The following is a 27498-nucleotide window of genomic DNA, read 5'->3' as shown; positions in this document are numbered from 1 at the left end:
CACTCACTTACACAGTCACTCACTTACACAGTCACTCACTTACACAGTCACTCGCTTACACAGTCACTCACTTACACAGCCACTTACTCCGCACAGTCACTCACTTACACAGTCACTCACTTACACAGTCACTCACTTACACAGTCACTCACTTGCACAGTCACTCACTTACACAGTCACTCACTTACACAGTCACTCACTTACACAGTCACCTCACTCGCACAGTCACTCACTTACACAGTCACTCACTTACACAGTCACTCACTTACACAGTCACTCACTTACACAGTCACTCACTTACACAGTCACTCACTTAACACAGTCACTCACTTACACAGTCACTCACTTACACAGTCACTCACTTACACAGTCACTCACTTACACAGTCACTCACTTGCACAGTCACTCACTTACACAGTCACTCACTTACACAGTCACTCACTTACACAGTCACTCACTTACACAGTCACTCACTTACACAGTCACTCACTTACACAGTCACTCACTTACACAGCCACTCACTTGCACAGTCACTCACTTACACAGTCACTCACTTACACAGTCACTCACTTGCACAGTCACTCACTTACACAGTCACTCACTTACACAGTCACTCACTTACACAGTCACTCACTTACACAGTCACTCACTTACACAGTCACTCCACTTACACAGTCACTCACTTATGAATGTCCCATACAGCACCCAGCACCCACACTGTTGCCACTCAAACACTCGCACGCAACTTCACTCTCTCTCTGTCTGCTCTCCCTCCTCCTACTCCACCTCCCACCGCCCTCCCCACCCCCTCCCACCTCCCTCCTCACCTCCCTCCTCACCTCCCTCCTCACCTCCCTCCTCACCTCCCTCCTCACCTCCCTCCTCACCTCCCTCCTCACCTCCCTCCTCACCTCCCTCCTCACCTCCCTCCTCACCTCCTCCTCACCTCCCTCCTCACCTCCCTCCTCACCTCCCTCCTCACCGCCCTCTCGTCACCTCACCTCCACTCCTCACCTCCTCCTCACCTCCCTCCTCACCTCCCTCCTCACCTCCCTCCTCACCTCCCTCCTCACCTCCCTCCTCACCTCCCTCCTCACCTCCCTCCTCACCTCCCTCCTCACCTCCCTCCTCACCTCCCTCCTCACCGCCCTCCTCACCTCCCTCCTCACCTCCCTCCTCACCTCCCTCCTCACCTCCCTCCTCACCTCCCTCCTCACCTCCCTCCTCACCTCCCTCCTCACCTCCCTCCTCACCTCCCTCCTCACCTCCCTCCTCACCTCCCTCCCCACCTCCCTCCTCACCTCCCTCCTCACCTCCCTCCTCACCTCCCTCCTCACCTCCCTCCCCACCTCCCTCCCCACTCTCCCTCCTCACCTCCCTCCTCACCTCCCTCCTCACCTCCCTCCTCACCTCCCTCCCCACCTCCCTCCCCACCTCCCTCCTCACCTCCCTCCTCACCTCCCTCCTCACCTCCCTCCTCACCTCCCTCCTCACCTCCCTCCTCACCTCCCTCCTCACCTCCCTCCTCACCTCCCTCCTCACCTCCCTCCTCACCTCCCTCCCCACCTCCCTCCTCACCTCCCTCCTCACCTCCCTCCTCACCTCCCTCCTCACCTCCCTCCCCACCTCCCTCCCCACCTCCCTCCTCACCTCCCTCCTCACCTCCCTCCTCACCTCCCTCCTCACCTCCCTCCCCACCTCCCTCCCCACCTCCCTCCTCACCTCCCTCCTCACCTCCCTCCTCACCTCCCTCCTCACCTCCCTCCTCACCTCCCCACGTAGGCTCGGAGCTGAGCGAGAGAGAGCGGCGGGCGGCGCCGGCGCCGGGAGACGAGGAGGTGGAGGAGGAGGGGGAGGAAGAGGGGGGGCGCCTGCTGCGTGAGGAGGTGGCGCAGCTGCGTGGCGAGCTGGAGGAGGAGCGGAGGGCGGCGCTCGCCCGGCTCGCCACGCAGCGCCAGCAGAGCCGGGAGCAGCTGTCCGCGCTGCGTGACGACGCCCGGGGCGCAGGCCGCCCGCCTGCAGGAGGCGCTCGATGTGAGGACGCACGCGCACGCACGCACGCACGCCACGTGTGGTAGTGGTGGTGGTGGTGGGTAGAGTAGGGGGCACAGGTGGTGCATCAGCCAGTCGTCTCGGTCATCTCGGTCAGTCGACCCGTGGCACCTGCTGGGTCTGCCCCGTGACCTCCTGCCAGCGGGCGTTCGACACTTCACGTGGCAGCCTCAAGGTGCACGTGGCCTGGCACAAGCGTCGTGGTGACGTCACCACCACTTAGTGGCGAATGGCGGTTGTTGTTGTTGGTGGTGGGGAGTGGCAGCGGTTAGCGCGCTGCGCTATGAACCCAGTGACACGAGTTCGATTCCCGCTCACGGCCAACACCGACGACGATTATCTGAACAGCTCCTGGCCTCCCTTGAAATGAGGTTCGATGTGAAAACATCGCCACTGGCCACCCACCCCCTGGTTGCCATGCCGGCCTTCATAGGCGCTACTCGCTAATAGCACTTGCCCCAATAATGTGTTGAAGGCTATACGGGGGGTCTTTGGTGGGGAGTGGTGGCGCAGCGGTGAGTGCGCCGCGCTACGAACCCGGCGACCCGAGTTCGATTCCCGCTCACGGCCACTAACACCAGAGACGATTATCTAGACCGGTCCTGTTGTGTGATTATTGTTGTAATTGTGGTACGGTTGTAATCGTGTGATAATGGTGTGGTTGTAATTGGTGCGGTTGTTGTGGTTGTTGTGTGAATATGGTTGTAATTGTGTGATAATGGTGTGGTTGTAATTGGTGCGGTTGTTGTGTGTTTGTGTGAATATGGTTGTTATCGTGTGATAATGGTGTGGTTGTAATTGGTGTGGTTGTTGTGTGGTTGTGTGAATATGGTTGTAATCGTGTGATAATGGTGTGGTTGTAATTGGTGCGGTTGTTGTGGTTGTTGTGTGAATATGGTTGTAATTGTGTGATAATGGTGTGGTTGTAATTGGTGCGGTTGTTGTGTGTTTGTGTGAATATGGTTGTTATCGTGTGATAATGGTGTGGTTGTAATTGGTGTGGTTGTTGTGTGTTTGTGTGAATATGGTTGTTATCGTGTGATAATGGTGTGGTTGTAATTGGTGTGGTTGTTGTGTGGTTGTGTGAATATGGTTGTAATCGTGTGATAATGGTGTGGTTGTAATTGGTGCGGTTGTTGTGTGTTTGTGTGTTTGTGTGAATATGGTTGGAATCGTGTGATAATGGTGTGGTTGTAATTGGTGTGGTTGTTGTGTGGTTGTGTGTTTGTGTGAATATGGTTGGAATCGTATGATAATGGTGTGGTTGTTGTGGTTGTTGTGTGTTTGTGTGAATATGGTTGGAATCGTGTGATAATGGTGTGGTTGTAATTGGTGCGGTTGTTGTGGTTGTTGTGTGTTTGTGTGAATATGGTTGGAATCGTGTGATAATGGTGTGGTTGTAATTGGTGCGGTTGTTGTGCGGTTGTTGTGTGGTTGTTGTGCGGTTGCGGTTGTTGTGTGGTTGTTGTGCGGTTGTTGTGTGGTTGTTGTGTGGTTGTTGTGTGGTTGTTGTGCGGTTGTTGTGCGGTTGTTGTGTGGTTGTTGTGTGGTTGTTGTGCGGTTGTTGTGCGGTTGTTGTGCGGTTGTTGTGCGGTTGTGGTTGTTGTGCGGTTGTTGTGCGGTTGTTGTGTGGTTGTTGTGCGGTTGCGGTTGTTGTGTGGTTGTTGTGTGGTTGTTGTGCGGTTGTTGTGCGGTTGTTGTGCGGTTGTTGTGCGGTTGTGGTTGTTGTGCGGTTGTTGTGCGGTTGTTGTGTGGTTGTTGTGCGGTTGCGGTTGTTGTGCGGTTGTTGTGTGGTTGTTGTGCGGTTGCGGTTGTTGTGTGGTTGTTGTGCGGTTGTTGTGTGGTTGTTGTGTGGTTGTTGTGTGGTTGTTGTGCGGTTGTTGTGCGGTTGTTGTGTGGTTGTTGTGTGGTTGTTGTGCGGTTGTTGTGCGGTTGTTGTGCGGTTGTTGTGCGGTTGTGGTTGTTGTGCGGTTGTTGTGCGGGTTGTTGTGTGGTTGTTGTGCGGTTGCGGTTGTTGTGTGGTTGTTGTGCGGTTGTTGTGCGGTTGTGGTTGTAATCGAGTGGTCGTTGTGCGTTGTCGCCGCAGGCCGAGCGTGCCGAGTGTGGCCGCGTGCGTGCCGAGTCCCGCCGGCTGGGGCAGGCTGCTCGTGAGCACCACGCCACAGCCTCGCGGCTCCTCGCCGAGCTCGCACGCCTGCAGGGCGACTTCCAGCTGCTGCACGCGCAGGTGTGGGGGGAGGGGCTACGGGATGGGGGGGGAGGGGCTACGGGATGGGGGGGAGGGGCTACGGGATGGGGGGGGGGAGGGGCTACGGGATGGGGGGGGGAGGGGCTACGGGATGGGGGGGGAGGGGCTACGGGATGGGGGGGAGGGGGCTACGGGATGGGGGGGGGGGGCACGGGAGGGTGGGGGGCACGACCTCGGAGGTGTCTTGTTCGAGAAGTGACCTTTGTTCCCGCAAAGGGTCGCTTGAGTGTTTAACCTGTGAACCGTGGTCGACATTCAACCTGCCATTCGCCACTCTCCCGCCCGCCTGCTCCTTTGTGTCCCCCCGTGTCCTGTGACCCATGACCCATGTCCTGTGTCCCTGTGTTTCATGTTCCCGTGATTCGTGACCCGTGTCCCCGTGTTCCATAACCTGTGTCCCATGTCCACATGTCCCCGTGTCCCGTGACCCGTTTCCCATGTCCCCGTGTCCTGTGACCCATGACTCATGTCCCATGTCCCCGTGTCCCATGTCCCCGTGTCCCATGTCCCCGTGTCCTGTGACCCATGACCCATGTCCACATGTCCCATGTCCCACGTCCCCGTGTCCCGTGATCCGTGTACCATGTCCCCGTGTCCGATACCCACCGCCGCCCCCCCCCCAACTCCCGCACAGCTGCGTAGCCAGGAGGAGCTGGCGTCGCGCGAGCGGGAGACGCGCGAGGCGCTGCGCGCCGTGCGGAGCGACGTGCGCGAGGAGATTGGCGCGGGCCTCCGGGAGCTGGACCGCTCGCGCCTCGGCCTGCTCGACGACCTGGAGGCCGTGTACGAGGAGAAGGAACGCGTCCGGCGCGAGATCGACGGCCTCAAGGAGAACCTGCCGCCCGCCGGCGCCCAGCTCTCCGCCCTGTCCGCGCCCGGCGGCGCCGAACCCGCCACCGCCGCCATCATCACCGGCCCCCCTCGCTCACCGGGACTCTCACACAGCCTCCTCCTCCTCACCAAGGTGGCGCCGGGGCCGTGTTATCCAATAGGCCACTGTCTGGTGGGCCTACGAAAGCTAAAGGGCCTGCAGAGAAATGTGACGTTGGTTTTTTTTTGTCTTAAAAAAATTTCGGCAAGATAGCTTCTCGAACGAATTTATTTGTACGGCTGCTCGCTGCGATTTCTTTGCAGTGGCAACGAGTCGTTGACTCGCTGCGAGCGAGACGTATTACACCCAAGATAACAGTGAAACAAATCTTCAAGCTTAAACGAAAGTAAAGCAACATGGTGCTTCCCGTCAGAACGTTAAATTTATTAAATGAACGGCATCCTTTTAAATCCGTGTCATCCGATATGATGATCATAGCGACACAAATAGTTGAAGAAATTTTCGCTTGTAAAATTTTTCGGCTTCCCTTGTTTTTCTCCTCCAATAATTTCAAATTACACCTGCCTATCCGCGGCGAGCGAGGGCCACAGACTAAACAGTGAGCGCATCAGTGACGACATCTGCCCAGCAGCCGGACAAGCCGGGCGACAGCGGCCGTAGTAGCAGCAGCATGGGGCAGCGGTAACAACTGTGGCGAGTTATCTTCTTGGTTCTTTCGGTAAAGTCACGTAGAAGGGAAGTAATAAATAATAAAAATAAAACATAATAAAATAATTCTCACGACGTTTCGGCCACAACGCAAGCAGCCGTCCTCAGGTGAAGACCAGGTCTGTCGGGGAGACAGCGAATGGTCATTCAGACGCTGTCTCCCCGACAGACCTGGTCTTCACTTGAGGACGGCTGCTTGCGTTGTGGCCGAAACGTCGTGAGAATTATTGTATTTTATGTTTTATTTTTATTATTTTATTACTTCCCTTCTACGTGACTTTACCGAAAGAACCAAGAAGATGAATGCCTGCAGTCACGAAAGCTTTAAATCGAAATGTGGCGAGTTACTCTTTGGTTCTTTCGGTAAAGTGACGTGTAAAGATAAAATAATAAATTAAATACTAACATACGACGTTTCGATTGCAACGCAAGCAATCGTCATCAGGTATAAATGAAATAGAAACACAAATCTAGTTATCACTGAAGGCCTACGAGAGAGGGCCTTACAAGAACGTTAATCCGGCCCTGGTGAGATCCGTCCAGCTTGTTGTGTCACCTCACCTGTGTCCAGTTTGTTGTGTCACCTGTGTCCAGCTTGTTGTGTCACCTGTGTCCAGCTTGTTGTGTCACCTGTGTCCAGCTTGTTGTGTCACCTGTGTCCAGCTTGTTGTGTCACCTGTGTCCAGCTTGTTGTGTCACCTGTGTCCAGCTTGTTGTGTCACCTGTGTCCAGCTTGTTGTGTCACCTGTGTCCAGCGTGTTGTGTCACCTGTGTCCAGCTTGTTGTGTCACCTCACCTGTGTCCAGCTTGTTGTGTCACCTCACCTGTGTCCAGCTTGTTGTGTCACCTGTGTCCAGCTTGTTGTGTCACCTGTGTCCAGCTTGTTGTGTCACCTGTGTCCAGCTTGTTGTGTCACCTGTGTCCAGCTTGTTGTGTCACCTGTGTCCAGCTTGTTGTGTCACCTGTGTCCAGCGTGTTGTGTCACCTGTGTCCAGCTTGTTGTGTCACCTGTGTCCAGCTTGTTGTGTCACCTGTGTCCAACTTGTTGTGTCACCTGTGTCCAGCTTGTTGTGTCACCTGTGTCCAGCTTGTTGTGTCACCTGTGTCCAGCTTGTTGTGTCACCTGTGTCCAGCTTGTTGTGTCACCTGTGTCCAACTTGTTGTGTCACCTGTGTCCAACTTGTTGTGTCACCTGTGTCCAGCTTGTTGTGTCACCTGTGTCCAGTTTGTTGTGTCACCTGTGTCCAGCTTGTTGTGTCACCTGTGTCCAGCTTGTTGTGTCACCTGTGTCCAACTTGTTGTGTCACCTGTGTCCAGCTTGTTGTGTCACCTGTGTCCAACTTGTTGTGTCACCTGTGTCCAGCTTGTTGTGTCACCTGTGTCCAGCTTGTTGTGTCACCTGTGTCCAGCTTGTTGTGTCACCTGTGTCCAGCTTGTTGTGTCACCTGTGTCCAGCTTGTTGTGTCACCTGTGTCCAGCTTGTTGTGTCACCTGTGTCCAGCTTGTTGTGTCACCTGTGTCCAGCGTGTTGTGTCACCTGTGTCCAGCTTGTTGTGTCACCTCACCTGTGTCCAGCTTGTTGTGTCACCTCACCTGTGTCCAGCTTGTTGTGTCACCTGTGTCCAGCTTGTTGTGTCACCTCACCTGTGTCCAGTTTGTTGTGTCACCTCACCTGTGTCCAGCTTGTTGTGTCACCTGTGTCCAGCTTGTTGTGTCACCTGTGTCCAGCTTGTTGTGTCACCTGTGTCCTGCTTGTTGTGTCACCTGTGTCCAGCGTGTTGTGTCACCTGTGTCCAGCTTGTTGTGTCACCTGTGTCCAGCTTGTTGTGTCACCTCACCTGTGTCCAGCTTGTTGTGTCACCTGTGTCCAGCTTGTTGTGTCACCTCACCTGTGTCCAGCTTGTTGTGTCACCTGTGTCCAGCTTGTTGTGTCACCTGTGTCCAGCTTGTTGTGTCACCTGTGTCCAGTTTGTTGTGTCACCTCACCTGTGTCCAGTTTGTTGTGTCACCTGTGTCCAGCTTGTTGTGTCACCTGTGTCCAGCTTGTTGTGTCACCTCACCTGTGTCCAGTTTGTTGTGTCACCTGTGTCCAGCTTGTTGTGTCACCTGTGTCCAGCTTGTTGTGTCACCTGTGTCCAGCGTGTTGTGTCACCTGTGTCCAGCGTGTTGTGTCACCTGTGTCCAGCTTGTTGTGTCACCTCACCTGTGTCCAGCTTGTTGTGTCACCTGTGTCCAACTTGTTGTGTCACCTGTGTCCAGCTTGTTGTGTCACCTGTGTCCAGCTTGTTGTGTCACCTGTGTCCAGCTTGTTGTGTCACCTGTGTCCAGCTTGTTGTGTCACCTGTGTCCAGCGTGTTGTGTCACCTGTGTCCAGCTTGTTGTGTCACCTCACCTGTGTCCAGCTTGTTGTGTCACCTGTGTCCAGCTTGTTGTGTCACCTGTGTCCAGCTTGTTGTGTCACCTCACCTGTGTCCAGCTTGTTGTGTCACCTGTGTCCAGCTTGTTGTGTCACCTCACCTGTGTCCAGTTTGTTGTGTCACCTCACCTGTGTCCAGTTTGTTGTGTCACCTGTGTCCAGCTTGTTGTGTCACCTGTGTCCAGCTTGTTGTGTCACCTCACCTGTGTCCAGCTTGTTGTGTCACCTGTGTCCAGCTTGTTGTGTCACCTGTGTCCAGCTTGTTGTGTCACCTCACCTGTGTCCAGTTTGTTGTGTCACCTGTGTCCAGCTTGTTGTGTCACCTCACCTGTGTCCAGCTTGTTGTGTCACCTGTGTCCAGCTTGTTGTGTCACCTCACCTGTGTCCAGCTTGTTGTGTCACCTGTGTCCAGCTTGTTGTGTCACCTCACCTGTGTCCAGCTTGTTGTGTCACCTGTGTCCAGCTTGTTGTGTCACCTGTGTCCAGCTTGTTGTCACCTCACCTGTGTCCAGTTTGTTGTGTCACCTGTGTCCAGCTTGTTGTGTCACCTGTGTCCAGTTTGTTGTGTCACCTGTGTCCAGTTTGTTGTGTCACCTCACCTGTGTCCAGCTTGTTGTGTCACCTGTGTCCAGTTTGTTGTGTCACCTCACCTGTGTCCAGTTTGTTGTGTCACCTGTGTCCAGTTTGTTGTGTCACCTGTGTCCAGTTTGTTGTGTCACCTGTGTCCAGCTTGTTGTGTCACCTGTGTCCAGTTTGTTGTGTCACCTCACCTGTGTCCAGTTTGTTGTGTCACCTCACCTGTGTCCAGCTTGTTGTGTCACCTCACCTGTGTCCAGCTTGTTGTGTCACCTCACCTGTGTCCAGCTTGTTGTGTCACCTCACCTGTGTCCAGTTTGTTGTGTCACCTCACCTGTGTCCAGTTTGTTGTGTCACCTCACCTGTGTCCAGCTTGTTGTGTCACCTCACCTGTGTCCAGCTTGTTGTGTCACCTCACCTGTGTCCAGCTTGTTGTGTCACCTCACCTGTGTCCAGTTTGTTGTGTCACCTGTGTCCAGCTTGTTATGTCACCTCACTTGTGTCCAGTTTGTTGTGTCACCTCACCTGTGTCCAGTTTGTTGTGTCACCTCACCTGTGTCCAGCTTGTTGTGTCACCTCACCTGTGTCCAGCTTGTTGTGTCACCTCACCTGTGTCCAGCTTGTTGTGTCACCTCACCTGTGTCCAGCTTGTTGTGTCACCTGTGTCCAGTTTGTTGTGTCACCTCACCTGTGTCCAGCTTGTTGTGTCACCTCACCTGTGTCCAGCTTGTTGTGTCACCTGTGTCCAGTTTGTTGTCACCTCACCTGTGTCCAGTTTGTTGTGTCACCTGTGTCCAGCTTGTTGTGTCACCTGTGTCCAGCTTGTTGTGTCACCTGTGTCCAGTTTGTTGTGTCACCTCACCTGTGTCCAGCTTGTTGTGTCACCTGTGTCCAGCTTGTTGTGTCACCTCACCTGTGTCCAGCTTGTTGTGTCACCTCACCTGTGTCCAGCTTGTTGTGTCACCTGTGTCCAGCTTGTTGTGTCACCTGTGTCCAGTTTGTTGTGTCACCTCACCTGTGTCCAGCTTGTTGTGTCACCTCACCTTTGTCCAGCTTGTTGTGTCACCTGTGTCCAGCTTGTTGTGTCACCTGTGTCCAGTTTGTTGTGTCACCTCACCTGTGTCCAGCTTGTTGTGTCACCTCACCTGTGTCCAGCTTGTTGTGTCACCTCACCTGTGTCCAGCTTGTTGTGTCACCTGTGTCCAGCTTGTTGTGTCACCTGTGTCCAGTTTGTTGTGTCACCTCACCTGTGTCCAGCTTGTTGTGTCACCTGTGTCCAGTTTGTTGTGTCACCTCACCTGTGTCCAGTTTGTTGTGTCACCTGTGTCCAGCTTGTTGTGTCACCTCACCTGTGTCCAGTTTGTTGTGTCACCTCACCTGTGTCCAGTTTGTTGTGTCACCTGTGTCCAGCTTGTTGTGTCACCTCACCTGTGTCCAGCTTGTTGTGTCACCTGTGTCCAGCGTGTTGTGTCACCTGTGTCCAGTTTGTTGTTTCACCTGTGTCCAGCTTGTTGTGTCACCTGTGTCCAGCTTGTTGTGTCACCTCACCTGCATCCAGTTTGTTGTGTCACCTGTGTCCAGCGTGTTGTGTCACCTGTGTCCAGTTTGTTGTGTCACCTGTGTCCAGCTTGTTGTGTCACCTGTGTCCAGCGTGTTGTGTCACCTGTGTCCAGCTTGTTGTGTCACCTGTGTCCAGCGTGTTGTGTCACCTGTGTCCAGCGTGTTGTGTCACCTGTGTCCAGTTTGTTGTGTCACCTGTGTCCAGCTTGTTGTGTCACCTGTGTCCAGCGTGTTGTGTCACCTGTGTCCAGCTTGTTGTGTCACCTGTGTCCAGCGTGTTGTGTCACCTGTGTCCAGCGTGTTGTGTCACCTGTGTCCAGCTTGTTGTGTCACCTGTGTCCAGCTTGTTGTGTCACCTGTGTCCAGCTTGTTGTGTCACCTGTGTCCAGCTTGTTGTGTCACCTGTGTCCAGCTTGTTGTGTCACCTCACCTGTGTCCAGTTTGTTGTGTCACCTCACCTGTGTCCAGCTTGTTGTGTCACCTGTGTCCAGCTTGTTGTGTCACCTGTGTCCAGTTTGTTGTGTCACCTCACCTGTGTCCAGCTTGTTGTGTCACCTGTGTCCAGTTTGTTGTGTCACCTCACCTGTGTCCAGCTTGTTGTGTCACCTGTGTCCAGCTTGTTGTGTCACCTCACCTGTGTCCAGCTTGTTGTGTCACCTGTGTCCAGCTTGTTGTGTCACCTGTGTCCAGCTTGTTGTGTCACCTGTGTCCAGTTTGTTGTGTCACCTCACCTGTGTCCAGCTTGTTGTGTCACCTGTGTCCAGTTTGTTGTGTCACCTCACCTGTGTCCAGCTTGTTGTGTCACCTGTGTCCAGCTTGTTGTGTCACCTGTGTCCAGTTTGTTGTGTCACCTCACCTGTGTCCAGCTTGTTGTGTCACCTGTGTCCAGTTTGTTGTGTCACCTCACCTGTGTCCAGCTTGTTGTGTCACCTGTGTCCAGTTTGTTGTGTCACCTCACCTGTGTCCAGCTTGTTGTGTCACCTGTGTCCAGTTTGTTGTGTCACCTCACCTGTGTCCAGCTTGTTGTGTCACCTGTGTCCAGTTTGTTGTGTCACCTCACCTGTGTCCAGCTTGTTGTGTCACCTCACCTGTGTCCAGTTCCCCCGCACCACCTCCCATTGGCACGGTTGGCTACGCACGGTGCGAAGGGAGTTCAACACACACACACGCCTACCTACCTCACCTCTCTACTCACCTCATTTCTCTACTCACCTCACCTCACCTGTCTACTCACCTCACCGCGTCTCACCTCGTGCCGTGTCCGCAGGGAGAGCTGTGGAGCGGAGACGCGGCCTGCGAGAAGCTGCGGCAGCAGGACGACTGGCTCAAGGTGCGAGGCCAATCCTCCCCTCCCTTCCCTGCCCCCCCCCCCTCCTCAAAGCAGACAGGGCCCCCCTCCGCGCTCATGCAATGCCGATGGTTGAGACTGCGTACTGCGTAGACGTGTCGTTAGCCGGGTTGCGGCGGTGGCCACGCTGACGCACGTGGCATGGCCCGTGACCCAGCGCCGCAGCGAGAGGTTGGTGGATCACTGGGTGAGCTGCGTGGAGGAGGATCCGTGCCCCTGGCTCTGCCGGGAGAAGGCGGCGGTACAGCAGCAAAGTGCGGACTAATCTGTGCCGTCTGTTTGGGATAGCGCGTTGCCCCCTTGCTCACGTGGGTTTTCTCCAGGCGCTCCGGTCTCCTCCTCGCATTTCTAAACATTCATTAAGAGGCGGATAACATCTTCACACTTAGAGGAGCACAGAGCTTGGGCAATTGTTGGTAGTGCCGGCTCACCATTGTAGTTCCTCCTTTGGGTCTCCGAGTCGTCCCCTCTCTCACTGATTTTCTGTGTGTGTGCACGTGTGTGTGTACATGTGTGTGCACGTGTGTGTGCACGTGTGTGTGTACGTGTGTGTGCACGTACGTGTGTGTGCACGTGTGTGTACGTGTGTGTGTGCACGTGTGTGTACGTGTGTGTACGTGTGTGTGCACGTACGTGTGTGTGCACGTGTGTGTGCACGTGTGTGTGCACGTGTGTGTGCACGTGTGTGTGCACGTGTGTGTGCACGTGTGTGTGTGTGCACGTGTGTGTGTGTGCACGTACGTGTGTGTGCACGTGTGTGTGTACGTGTGTGTGTGCACGTGTGTGTACGTGTGTGTACGTGTGTGTGCACGTACGTGTGTGTGCACGTGTGTGTGCACGTGTGTGTGCACGTGTGTGTGCACGTGTGTGTGTGTGCACGTGTGTGTGTGTGCACGTACGTGTGTGTGCACGTGTGTGTGTACGTGTGTGTGTGCACGTGTGTGCACGTGTGTGTGTGCACGTACGTGTGTGTGCACGTGTGTGTGCACGTGTGTAATGGTTCGATAGAGGCGCACACACTCGTGTAGAGGCAACACTATTTATTTAACACAACTGCAACACAACTGCATCACACCGTACACATTAGGTGGTGACCACCATCCTACTCTAACACTCGGGTACTGCTTGGCGTGGCCAAGCCAGGAGGGCTTCTGCTTGGCCACGATGACTGGAGGCTTCTTTCTTCAGAGTCTTCATGAGACGGCTTCATCCCAGGCACCCACAGCCCAAACTCTCTCCGCTGAGCCCGCTTATAAGCCTCTCTGGCGCGGCTGGCCACACCCTCCCTGGCCACGCCCCCCTTCTCGAACCCACGAGAAGGGTCCACTCCCCCACCACGTGACCAACCAAGGTCCCCCAGGGCCCCTGGCAGCCAAATAATGTAAACGCGTGCCGTTGATTCTAAATGTGAAGGGAAAAACCAGAGAACTCGGACAAGAATCTACACGACCACAGGGAGAGAGACACCACAAACTCCAAATACACTGCAGCAGTTGTCAGGGTCGGGACCAAACCCACGACCTCCTGTACACCAGGCGAGGTAGTCAACATCTCTCAATGTCTGAGATTAAACCCACGACCTCCTGTACACCAGGCGAGGTAGTTAACATCCCCTAGCCACGTGATGATGATGAGAGAGAGACACGCAAACTCCAAATATACAGCAGCAGGCGTCAGGGTCGGGACCAAACTCACGACCTCCTGTATACCCGGCGAGGTAATTAACATCTCTCAATGTCTGAGATTAAACCCACGACCTCCTGTACACCAGGCGAGGTAGTTAACATCTCTCAATGTCTGAGATTGAACCCACGACCTCCTGTATACCCGGTGAGGTAGTCAACATCTCCTAGCCACCGCCGCGGCGCCACTCAACGTCTCGCGCACTTGCCCCGACAGCCTGCCGAAGGCTACACGGGGGACCTTTGCCTTTTGTTGCGTGCGTTGCTTGCAGGTGGAGCTCCGCCAGAGGATGTCGCGCCAGGCGGAGGCCCTGAGCTCACACCGCGTGGCGGCCGAGGGGACCCTGCGTGGCCTCCAGCGTCGCGTCGACGCGCTCGGTCACCTCGTCGCCAACAACGGAGGAGCCCCCCCCGGGGCCCCCCACCCCGGGCCCCCCACCAGCCCCCCCCGACCGGGGCCCCCGAAGTCGATCGCAACCGAGAATGAACTGGGACGTCGATAACGTCACTCACATCGTGACCGCTAGCGTCGCATCATCACCACCACTCACATCACTGTCGCAATTACTAATATCGCAACCAACCCCTTGTCGGTGCCCTGCTTGATTACATTCAGAGACCGTGTTGGTCACCCCGTGCCGCTTATACATGTCAACGTTCATCCTACAACGTGCCATCACAAGGGAGAAACACAGACACTTTTTTTTAAATCCTTTATATTAAGTTCGCTTGCTTGCTTAGGACCGTGCATATCTTTCGGTCGTTTTTTAACCCACTTCCCGTGATCCAATCGAGCTGACATTTTGCACACAGACTCGTTGTGCGTGACAATTAATGTTCGTGGAAAAAAATTCCAACATTTTACACTTTTTAGGACAAAATATTATATTTAATTACCAATTGCTTAATGGTGCAATGCAATCATCTGACCCATAGGTGGCAGCCATCTCAAGCCAGAGGACGAGAGGACTCTAGCCGCCACGCATATAAAGGATTTAGAGTGAAAAACGTTGCTTTTACGGGTTATACTTGTTCCCATATTGAAACGGCTGTACGCCGTATAGACCTGAAAACTCAATTTCCCCGTTCAAGAATAGCGTATGGGTTGACTGGTATGATATCATCATCCATAATCAAAGTTTTTGGGTTTGTCAACGTGACACTTTTTTGCCGATTGGCCGTGTCGGGTGGTGGAGGGTTACGACACATTTATAAAAAAACACGATCTAACCCAAAAACTTTGACTATGAATAATATTGGTCGCGAAAGCCTGCTACGTTTTAAAATGATATCATCACTCACATCGCTCGCATCACTACCACTCACATCATCGCTATCATCGCTCACATCGCCACCATCACTACCATCACCGTAGCTCAGCCCACAGACCACCTCAAACGCACAGAGTGACGATGTCACGCCGGTCGTACGTGCCGATGTCTTCCTGGCAGCCGTTGACGCCAACCCAACGAGAGACGTCTGCTCACGAGACGTTTCCGACCGTACGACTATCGTAACCCGCCGGATTTACCAGAAACCTTAAGAACGTTTTCTGTACTCGGGGCCCCTGTGGACTGTGAATCTCGTATATACACAAACACCGGGGCTGTGAATCTTATACACACACACTGGGGCTGTGACTCTCATACACACACACACTGGGATTGTGAGTCTCGTAGACATACACACACACTGAGGCTGTGAATCTGGTAGACACACACACACACTAGGACTGTGAGTCTCGTAGACATACACACACACTGAGGCTGTGAATCTGGTAGACACACACACTGGGGCTGTGAGTCTCATACACACACACACTAGGACTGTGAGTCTCGTAGACATACACACACACTGAGGCTGTGAATCTGGTAGACACACACACACTGGGGCTGTGAGTCTCATACACACACACACTAGGACTGTGAGTCTCGTAGGCATACACACACACTGAGGCTGTGAATCTGGTAGACACACACACTGGGGCTGTGAGTCTCATACACACACACACTAGGACTGTGAGTCTCGTAGACATACACACACACTGAGGCTGTGAATCTGGTAGACACACACACACTAGGACTGTGAGTCTCATACACACACACACACTGGGGCTGTGAATCTGGTAGACACACACACACTGGGGCTGTGAGTCTCGTAGACACACGCACACACTGGGGCTATGAATCTGGTAGACACACACTAGGACTGTGAGTCTCGTAGACATACACACACACTGGGGCTATGAATCTGGTAGACACACACTAGGACTGTGAGTCTCATACACACACACACTAGGACTGTGAGTCTCGTAGACATACACACACACTGAGGCTGTGAATCTGGTAGACACACACACTGGGGCTGTCTCATACACACACACACTAGGACTGTGAGTCTCGTAGACATACACACACTGGGGCTGTGAATCTGGTAGACACACACACACTGGGGCTGTGAGTCTCATACACACACACTGAGGCTGTGAATCTGGTAGACACACACACTGGGGCTGTCTCATACACACACACACTAGGACTATGAGTCTCGTAGACATACACACACTGGGGCTGTGAATCTGGTAGACACACACACACTGGGGCTGTGAGTCTCATACACACACACTGAGGCTGTGAATCTGGTAGACACACACACTGGGGCTGTCTCATACACACACACACTAGGACTATGAGTCTCGTAGACATACACACACTGGGGCTGTGAATCTGGTAGACACACACACACTGGGGCTGTGAGTCTCATACACACACACTGAGGCTGTGAATCTGGTAGACACACACACTGGGGCTGCGAGTCTCATACACACACACACTAGGACTATGAGTCTCGTAGACATACACACACACTGAGGCTGTGAATCTGGTAGACACACACACACTAGGACTGTGAGTCTCATACACACACACACACTGAGGCTGTGAATCTGGTAGACACACACACACTAGGACTGTGAGTCTCGTAGACACACGCACACACTGGGGCTGTGAATCTCATTAGACAATTGCTGGGGCTCTCTCATAGACACAAACACTGGGGCTGTGAATCTGGTAGACACAAATTCTGTGAGTCTCAGACACAGTTTTGCACAGTAACTCGGAATCCCATTACCGCTCACAGCCACAGACACACGTGACGATGATCTGAACTGGTCCTCGGTCTCCCCTAGGTTGCTTCAGCCTTAAATGAGGACCTGATGAAGTGTGTGAACGCCACTGTGGAGACAAAGGCGGCCAGGCGTGGGTGTTGACCACCCACCCCCTCGTGTGCCGTGTCGGCCTTAATAGGTGCTCGCAAACAGCACTTGCCCCAACAGTCTGTTACGGCTGTACGGGGGATCTTTGTTGTGTTGTGTTTCTACTCAAGGGAAGCTGTACGCGGTGGTGATTAACGTTTCTGTGTCTGTGCCGCGTCCGTCTCCGTGTTCCGTCAGCTTTGATCGAATTAAATCAAATTAAATTATTGATCACTTTGGTCGCGGGCGGCCACGAGTCGTTGCAAAGGCGCCGGCCCAGGGCACCGCCTCCTGCCTCGGCACGACGGCAGCGACATCTCGGTTATCGGCGACATCTCGGTTATCGATGACATCTCGGTTATCGATGACATATCGGTTTATCGTTTTTTTTTGGTGAACGTTTCGCCTCCCATAGTGACCCCCCCCCCATGGTTTCGACTTGACGTCAACATTTCGATGCAACTGTAACCGCGAGCTTAACGTAAATGCGGTGACGGTGGCGCCAAATTTCGGCCGATCCGAGCGCTCGCAAGCGCGGGGGCCGAAACCGTGCTAATCGGCGATGCCCATTGATGAGCGTTTAGACCTTGACTGACTTTGTTTATCTTCTTGGTTCTTTCGGTAAAGTCACGTAGAATGGAAATAATAAGATAATAAAAATAAAACAATAAAATTATTTTACTCTATTTTATTTTTCTTATTTTATTATTTCCATTCTACGTGACTTTACCGAAAGAACCAAGCAGATGAATCCCTGCAGTCACGAAAGCTTTAAATTGACTTTTACATTGCGTTTTGGTAGCTGGAAACAGCTTTCTCACTCTCCCTCTCAGATTAACAGTAATTTCGGTTGACGGTAGTTTTCGTGGGACGGATTAAAGACATTAACCGAGGGTCTACTGCACTAGGAAGTTGAGATAATGATGATGATGATGGCTCCATACTCGTTGGTTCTTTCGGTAAAGTCACGTAGGTATAACATCAATTGAATCACGACGTTTCGGGCGCAGGTGGAAACAACCCCAGCGGCGATAAACAAATTGCTGAAATGGGCTCAAGGATCTGTTCAATTGGCACAGCGCCCTGCGTGGCACTACCACGACGGACTGGGATAGGGTCACCTGGGGCTGTGAGTCTCGTGTTTGTATCTGCGGTGGTGAGGGCAGCAGCTGCTACTACCACGTGGTGGGGCAGTGGGCAGCAGCGCACGACTGTGACCTCTGCAAGGCAGAAGTTCGATTCCATCTCCCGGCACGCGGCAGTGGGAACAATGGGGGGAGATTTTCTTTAATCCGCACTTCGCCCAGATACACAGAACTACTGCACCACTACCACACTCACCCAGCACTCACCACTACACTCACCGCTACACTCACCGCTACACTCACCACTACACTCACCGCTACACTCACCGCTACACTCACCACTACACTCACCCAGCACACTCACCGCCACACTGACTACAACACTCACCACCACTACACTCACCGCCACACTCACTACAACACTCACCACCACTACACTCACCACTACACTCACCACTACACTCACCGCTACACTCACCACTACACTCACCCAGCACACTCACCGCCACACTGACTACAACACTCACCACCACTACACTCACCGCCACACTCACTACAACACTCACCACCACTACACTCACCACTACACTCACCGCCACACTCACTACAACACTCACCACCACTACACTCACCGCCACACTCACTACAACACTCACCACCACTACACTCACCAGACACGGGCGACGCAGCCACTACCACAACGAGGAGGAGCTTTATTATTTATTTAAATTAAACACCTCGCCCAGATACACAACAAAGACAAAGATCCCCCCTGTAGACAAAAGAGACTGTAGGGGCAAGTGCTGTTAGCAAGCACCTCTGAATGCCAAACACAGCACACGAGGGGGTGGGTGGCCAGCACCACGCCCGGCCGCCTTTGTCTCCCCAGGTCTGATGTTGTTTACACACCGCATGAGGTACTCATTTAAGGCTGAGTCAACCTACGGGAGTCCCCAGAACAAGTTCAGGTGTTGGTGCCTGTGAGCGGGAATCGAACTCGGATCGCCGGGTTCGTAGCGCAGCGCGTTAACCACTGCGCCACCACTCCTCACCACCACCACCTTCGCTCACCACCACCACGCTCACCACACTCACCACCACCACACTCACCACACTCACCACCACACTAACCACCACACTCACCACCACACTAACCACCACACTCACCACCACACTCAGCACCACCACCACACTCACCACCACACTCACCACCACCACCACACTCACCACCACACTCACCACCACCACACTCACCACCACCACACTCACCACCACCACCACACTCACCACCACACTAACCACCACACTCAGCACCACCACCACACTCACCACCACACTCACCACCACCACCACACTCACCACCACACTCACCACCACACTCACCACCACACTCACCACCACACTCACCACCACACTCACCACCACCACCACACTAACCACCACCACCACGCTCACCCAGCACTCGCCACTATCATCGCCACACTCAAAACCACCGCCGCGCTCACCAGAAACTCACCCAGACCCTCCACCAACATTCACCCGGCACTCTCAACCCTGCTTACAATTCACTCTCCCCAGCCTCACCATTCACTCAGGGGGAGGGGGCGGAGTTAGGAGAAGGGGGCGGAGTTAGGGGAAGGGGTAGGGGAAGGCGGCGGAGTTAGGAAAAGGGGGCGGGGGAGGGGAAGGGGGGAGGGGGCGGAGTTAGGAGACGGGGGCGGGGAAGGGGCGGAGTTAGGGGGCGGGGGAAGGGGGCGGAGTTAGGGGAAGGGGTAGGGGAAGGGGGCGGAGTTAGGAAAAGGGGGCGGGGGAGGGGAAGGGGGGAGGGGGCGGAGTTAGGAGACGGGGGCGGGGAAGGGGCGGAGTTAGGGGGCGGGGGAAGGGGGCGGAGTTAGGAGACGGGGGAGGGGAAGGGGGCGGAGTTAGGGGAAGGGGGCGGAGTTAGGAGACGGGGGCGGGGAAGGGGGCGGAGTTAGGAGACGGGGAAGGGGGCGGAGTTAGGGGAAGGGGGCGGGGGGAGTGAGTGGTCGCCGGGGGGTGGGGGGCAGGGGGGGTGCACATGCTCCCTGCTCACCCCCCCCCCTCTTCCTCCATCTCTCCCGTCACCCCCATCACCCCCATCACCCCCGTCACCTCCATCTCTCCCATCACCCCCATCACCCCCGTCACCTCCATCTCTCCCATCACCCCCGTCACCTCCATCTCTCCCATCACCCCCATCACCCCCATCACCCCCATCACCCCCATCACCCCCATCACCCCCATCTCTCCCGTCACCCCCATCACCCCCGTCACCTCCATCTCTCCCATCACCCCCATCACCCCCATCACCCCCATCTCTCCCGTCACCCCCGTCACCCCCATCACCCCCATCACCCCCATCACCCCCATCTCTCCCATCACCCCCATCACCCCCGTCACCTCCATCTCTCCCGTCACCCCCATCACCCCCGTCACCTCCATCTCTCCCGTCACCCCCATCTCTCCCATCACCCCCATCTCTCCCGTCACCCCCATCACCCCCGTCACCTCCATCTCTCCCGTCACCTCCATCTCTCCCATCACCCCCATCTCTCCCGTCACCCCCGCCGCATGAACTTGATGTACCACATGGCAGCAGTAGCAGCACTCAGAGAGTACCTGTAAATACACACACAAGACAAAGGTCCCCCGTGTAGCCTTAGACTGTTGGGGCAAGTGCTGTTCGTGAGCACGGGTGGGTGAGCGGCACCACGCCCGGCCGCCTTTGTCTCCCCAGTGCGGATGTGTACACGCCACACCAGGTACAAGGCTGAGTCGACCTAGGGAAGGCCCAGGACTGGATCGAATATTCACCGTCACTGTTTTAGCTGTGAGCGGAAATCGAACTCGGGTCGCCGGGTTCACAGCGCAGTGCGCTAGAACAACCACTTACAATGCACACGCGTTGTACACACACACTTGTGTGTGTGTGTACAACGTGTGTGTGTGTATACACACACACACGTGTGTGTGTATGAGTTTGTGTGTGTGTGCCGTGTATACGCACACACACACAAAACTCGGGTAAGTGTGTGGTGGGTATGTTGGTGAGTGAGTGGTGTGTGTGTGGTGAGTGTGTGGTGTGTTGGTGAGTGTGTGGTGAGCGTGTGGCGAGATACCAGGTGAGTGTGTGGTGTGTTGGTGAGTGTGTTGGTGAGCGTGTGGTGAGCGTGTGGTGAGCGTGTGGTGAGCGTGTGGTGAGCGTGTGGTGAGATACCAGGTGAGCGTGTGGTGAGTGTGTGGTGAGCATGTGGTGAGCGTGTGGTGAGTGAGTGGTGTGTGGTGAGTGTGTGGTGAGCGTGTGGTGAGTGAGTGGTGTGTGGTGAGTGTGTGGTGAGTGTGTGGTGAGTGTGTGGTGAGCGTGTGGTGAGTGAGTGGTGTGTGGTGAGTGTGTGGTGAGTGTGTGGTGAGTGTGTGGTGAGCGTGTGGTGAGTGAGTGGTGTGTGGTGAGCGTGTGGTGAGTGTGTGGTGAGCGTGTGGTGAGCGTGTGGTGAGCGTGTGGTGAGCGAGTGGTGAGTGAGTGGTGAGTGAGTGGTGAGTGTGTGGTGAGCGTGTGGTGAGTGTGTGGTGAGTGTGTGGTGAGCGTGTGGTGAGTGAGTGGTGAGTGAGTGGTGAGTGAGTGGTGAGTGTGTGGTGAGCGTGTGGTGAGCGTGTGGTGAGTGAGTGGTGAGTGAGTGGTGAGTGTGTGGTGAGCGTGTGGTGAGTGAGTGGTGAGTGAGTGGTGAGTGAGTGGTGAGTGAGTGGTGAGTGTGTGGTGAGCGTGTGGTGAGTGAGTGGTGAGTGAGTGGTGAGTGTGTGGTGAGCGTGTGGTGAGTGAGTGGTGAGTGAGTGGTGAGTGAGTGGTGAGTGAGTGGTGAGTGAGTGGTGAGCGTGTGGTGAGCGTGTGGTGAGCGTGTGGGGAGATACCAGGTGAGCGTGTGGTGAGTGTGTGGTGAGCGTGTGGTGAGCGTGTGGTGAGTGAGTGGTGAGCGTGTGGTGAGCGTGTGGTGAGCGTGTGGTGAGTGTGTGGTGAGCGTGTGGTGAGCGTGTGGTGAGCGTGGGGGGAGATACCAGGTGAGCGTGTGGTGAGCGTGTGGTGAGCGTGTGGTGAGCGTGTGGTGAGCGTGTGGTGAGCGTGGGGGGAGATACCAGGTGAGCGTGTGGTGAGCGTGTGGTGAGCGTGTGGTGAGCGTGTGGTGAGCGTGTGGTGAGCGCGTGGGGAGATACCAGGTGAGCAGGTACTGCATGTGCTCGTTCCTCAGCACCACCTGCGTCTGCCCTCCGATCGGTCCCCCACGCACCGTGCTGCCTGCAACACACACGCTCACCACTCACTCACCACCACTCACCACACCACTCACCACCACTCACCACACACCACTCACTCACCACCACTCACCACACACCACTCACTCACCACCACTCACCACACACCACTCACTCACCACCACTCACCACACACCACTCACTCACCACCACTCACCACACACCACTCACTCACCACCACTCACCACCACTCACCACACACCACCACTCACCACCACTCACCACGCACCACTCACTCACCACCACTTACCACACACCACTCACTCACCACTCACTCACCACCACTCACCACGCACCACTCACTCACCACCACTCACCACGCACCACTCACTCACCACCACTCACCACACACCACTCACTCACCACTCACTCACCACTCACTCACCACCACTCACCACACACCACTCACTCACCACCACTCACCACACACCACTCACTCACCACCACTCACCACACACCACTCACTCACCACCACTCACCACCACTCACCACACACCACTCACCACACACCACTCACTCACCACCACTCACCACACACCACTCACTCACCACCACTCACCACACACCACTCACTCACCACCACTCACCACACACCACTCACTCACCACCACTCACCACACACCACTCACTCACCACCACTCACCACACACCACTCACTCACCACCACTCACCACCACTCACCACACACCACTCACTCACCACCACTCACCACACACCACTCACTCACCACCACTCACCACACACCACTCACTCACCAATCACTCACCACACACCACTCACTCACCACCACTCACCACACACCACTCACTCACCACCACTCACCACACACCACTCACTCACCACCACTCACCACACACCACCACTCACCACACACCACTCACCACCACTCACCACACACCACTCACTCACCACCACTCACCACACACCACTCACTCACCGCCACTCACCACACACCACTCACTCACCGCCACTCACCACACACCACTCACTCACCACCACTCACCACACACCACTCACTCACCGCCACTCACCACACACCACTCACTCACCACCACTCACCACACACCACTCACTCACCCCACACTCACCACACACCACTCACTCACCCCACACTCACCACACACCACTCACTCACCACCCCACTCACCACACACCACTCACTCACCGCCACTCACCACACACCACTCACTCACCACCACTCACCACACACACCACTCACCACACCACCACTCACCACACACCACTCACTCACCGCCACTCACCACACACCACCACACCCACACCACCACTCACCACACCACCACCACACACCACTCACTCACCCCACCACTCACCACACACCACTCACCACACACCACTCACCACCACACCACCACCACACACACCACCACTCACTCACACCACTCACTCACCACCCACTCACCACACACCACACCACTCACCACCACTCACCACCACACACCACTCACTCACCCCACTCCCACACACCACTCACCACCACTCACCACACACCACTCACTCACCCCACTCACCACACCACTCACCACCACTCACCACACACCACTCACTCACCACCACTCACCACACACCACTCACTCACCACCACTCACCACCACCACCACCACTCACCACCACTCACCACACACCACTCACCACACACCACTCACCCACCACTCACCACACACCACTCACTCACCCCACTCACCACACACCACTCACTCACCACCACTCACCACACACCACTCACCACCACCACTCACCACCACTCACCACACACCACTCACTCACCACCACTCACCACACACCCTCACTCACCACCACTCACCACACCACCACTCACCACACCACCACACACCACTCACCCCACCACTCACCACACACCACTCACTCACCACCACCACCACACCACTCACCACCACTCACCACACACCACTCACTCACCACCACTCACCACACACCACTCACCACACACACCACACCACCACCACACACACCACTCACCACCACTCACCACACACCACTCACTCACCCCACTCACCACACCACCACTCACCACCCCACACACACCACACACCACTCACCACCCCACACACTCACACACCACCACTCACCCCACACCACACACACCACACACCACACACCACACCACCACTCACCACACACCCACACTCACCACACACCACTCACACCACACACCACCACACACACACACACCACTCACCACCACACTCACCACACACCACTCACTCACCCACACTCACCACACACCACTCACACACACCACCACACACCACACCACACACCCCACTCACCACACACCACTCACCACACTCACCACACACCACTCACTCACCACCACTCACCACCACACCACTCACCACCACACTCACCACACACCACTCACACACCACCACTCACCACACACCACTCACTCACCACCACTCACCACACACCACTCACTCACCCACCACTCACCACACACCACTCACTCACCACACACTCACCACACACCACTCACTCACCCACACTCACCACACACCACTCACTCACCCCACACTCACCACACACCACTCACCACCACTCACCACACACACCACTCACTCACCCACACTCACCACACACCACTCACTCACCCCACACTCACCACACACCACTCACCCCACACTCACCACACACCACTCACTCACCGCCACTCACCACACACCACTCACTCACCACACTCACCACACACCACTCACCCCACACTCACCACACACCACTCACTCACCCCACACTCACCACACACCACTCACACACACCACACTCCACCACTCACCACACTCACCACACACCACTCACTCACCACCACTCACCACACACCACTCACCCACACTCACCACACACCACTCACTCACCCCACACTCACCACACACCACCACTCACCCACACACCACTCACTCACCGCCACTCACCACACACCACTCACTCACCCCACACTCACCACACACCACTCACTCACCCACTCACCACACACCACTCACTCACCGCCACTCACCACACACCACTCACTCACCACCACTCACCACACACCACTCACCCACACTCACCACACACCACTCACTCACCCACACTCACCACACACCACTCACTCACCGCCACTCACCACACACCACTCACTCACCACCACTCACCACACACCACTCACCCCACACTCACCACACACCACTCACTCACCCACACTCACCACACACCACTCACTCACCCACACTCACCACACACCACTCACTCACCCCACACTCACCACACACCACTCACTCACCCCACACTCACCACACACCACTCACTCACCACCACTCACCACACACCACTCACTCACCACCACTCACCACACACCACCACTCACCACACACCACTCACCACCACTCACCACACCACTCACTCACCCCACTCACCACACACCACTCACTCACCACCACTCACTCACCCACACCACTCACTCACCCCACACTCACCACACACCACTCACCACCACTCACCACACACCACTCACTCACCGCCACTCACCACACACCACTCACTCACCACCACTCACCACACACCACTCACCCCACACTCACCACACACCACTCACTCACCCCACACTCACCACACACCACTCACTCACCCCCACACTCACCACACACCACTCACCTCCCACACTCACCACACACCACTCACTCACCCACACTCACCACACACCACTCACTCACCACCACTCACCACACACCACTCACTCACCACCACTCACCACACACACCACTCACCACACACCACTCACCACCACTCACCACACACCACTCACTCACCGCCACTCACCACACACCACTCACTCACCCCACACCACTCACTCACCCCACACTCACCACACACCACTCACCACCACTCACCACACACCACTCACTCACCGCCACTCACCACACACCACTCACTCACCACCACTCACCACACACCACTCACCCCACACTCACCACACACCACTCACTCACCACCACTCACCACACACCACCACTCACCCCACACTCACCACACACCACTCACCACACACCACTCACTCACCCCACACTCACCACACACCACTCACTCACCACCACTCACCACACACCACTCACTCACCACCACTCACCACTCACCACTCACTCACCACCACTCACCACACACACTCACCCCACACTCACCACTCACCGCCACTCACCCCACACTCACCACACACCACTCACTCACCACCACTCACCACACACCACTCACTCACCACCACTCACCACTCACCACTCACTCACCACCACTCACCACACACCACTCACCCCACACTCACCACTCACCGCCACTCACCCCACACTCTCGCTTGCCACCACCGTCCACTGTCACCGGAGACTCGCAGAGCGGATAGGTGACTGGCGGAGAAACTGGTCGAGTGACTGACAGAGCGAGTGAGCGACTGACTGACAGAGTTGGAGAGTGACTGAGAGTGGGTGAGTGACTGGCAGAGTTGGAGAGTGACTGAGAGTGGGTGAGTGACTGGCAGAACGAGTGGTGGTGTGAGTGAGTGACTGACAGAGCGAGTGAGCGACTGACTGACAGAGTTGGAGAGTGACTGAGAGTGGGTGAGTGACTGACAGAGTTGGAGAGTGACTGAGAGTGGGTGAGTGACTGACAGAGTTGGAGAGTGACTGAGAGTGGGTGAGTGACTGGCAGAACGAGTGGTGGTGTGAGTGAGTGACTGACAGAGCGAGTGAGCGACTGACTGACAGAGTTGGAGAGTGACTGAGAGTGGGTGAGTGACTGGCAGAGCGAGTGGTTGGACGATTGGGTGACACAGCGAGTGACTAGAGGAGAGAGCGGGTGGGTGAGCGGGCGGGTGAGCGGGTGGGTGAGCGGGCGGGTGAGCGGGCAAGTGAGCGAGCGGGCGGGTGAGTGGGCGGGCGGGTGAGCGGGCAAGTGAGCGAGCGGGCGGGTGAGTGGGCGGGCGGGTGAGTGGGCGGGCGGGCGAGTGAGAGAGCGGGCGGGTGGGAGAGTGGGCGGGTGAGCGGGCGGGTGAGCGGGCGGGTGAGCGGGCGGGTGAGCGGGCGGGTGAGCAGGCGGGTGAGTGGGCGAGTGCACTCACTGGCGTCGGCGTCGATGAGCACCGGCTGGACGCCCGTGGCGTGTGCCATGGCGCCCACGTCGCGGTGGTACCAGCGGTTGTGCGCGGGGTCATTGTCTGGGGTGAACTGGCAGCGCGGCTCGTCCATCCTCACCACGCCCACCAGCTCCACCTCACCCTCCACCTACACGGGGACGACAACGCCTCACCACGCTCACCACGTCCATCCTCACCACGCTCACCCTCACAACACCCACCACGTCCACCCTCACCACTACCACCCTCACCACGCTCACCACGTCCATCCTCACCAC

At 55.7% G+C, this 27498-nt stretch overlaps 2 protein-coding genes across 4 annotated transcripts in view; one reads left to right on the top strand and one right to left on the bottom strand.

Moving 5' to 3' along the window:
* The window catches only part of LOC144951235 (uncharacterized), a 129991-nt gene extending 116066 nt beyond the window's left edge, over window positions 1-13925 (top strand). The window contains exons 37-42 of the mRNA XM_078881385.1: window positions 1783-2042; window positions 4139-4279; window positions 4935-5192; window positions 11660-11722; window positions 11898-11981; window positions 13695-13925. Coding sequence (XP_078737511.1) covers window positions 1783-2042; window positions 4139-4279; window positions 4935-5192; window positions 11660-11722; window positions 11898-11981; window positions 13695-13925 — 1037 coding nt within the window. The remainder of the gene's footprint in view (window positions 1-1782; window positions 2043-4138; window positions 4280-4934; window positions 5193-11659; window positions 11723-11897; window positions 11982-13694) is intronic.
* A 6130-nt stretch (window positions 13926-20055) lies between these two features.
* Window positions 20056-27498, bottom strand: part of SURF1 (SURF1 cytochrome c oxidase assembly factor) — a 27934-nt gene continuing 20491 nt past the window's right edge. For 2 of the 3 annotated variants that reach the window (XM_078881412.1, XM_078881410.1), the window contains 3 exons: window positions 27206-27368; window positions 21988-22069; window positions 20277-20400 (listed from right to left, as the gene is read on the bottom strand). In XM_078881412.1, the coding sequence (XP_078737538.1) occupies window positions 20340-20400; window positions 21988-22069; window positions 27206-27368 (306 nt within the window). In that variant the 3' untranslated portion in view covers window positions 20277-20339. Of the gene's footprint in view, window positions 20078-20276; window positions 20401-21987; window positions 22070-27205; window positions 27369-27498 lie in introns of those variants that run through there. The other variant, XM_078881411.1, reaches the window with a different exon arrangement.

The sequence above is a fragment of the Lampetra fluviatilis genome, chromosome 61 (assembly GCF_964198595.1).
Source record: "Lampetra fluviatilis chromosome 61, kcLamFluv1.1, whole genome shotgun sequence".
Taxonomy (NCBI): domain Eukaryota; kingdom Metazoa; phylum Chordata; class Hyperoartia; order Petromyzontiformes; family Petromyzontidae; genus Lampetra; species Lampetra fluviatilis.
The sequence above is the reverse complement of the archived record's forward strand: the minus strand, read 5'-3'. Positions and strand labels throughout refer to the sequence as shown.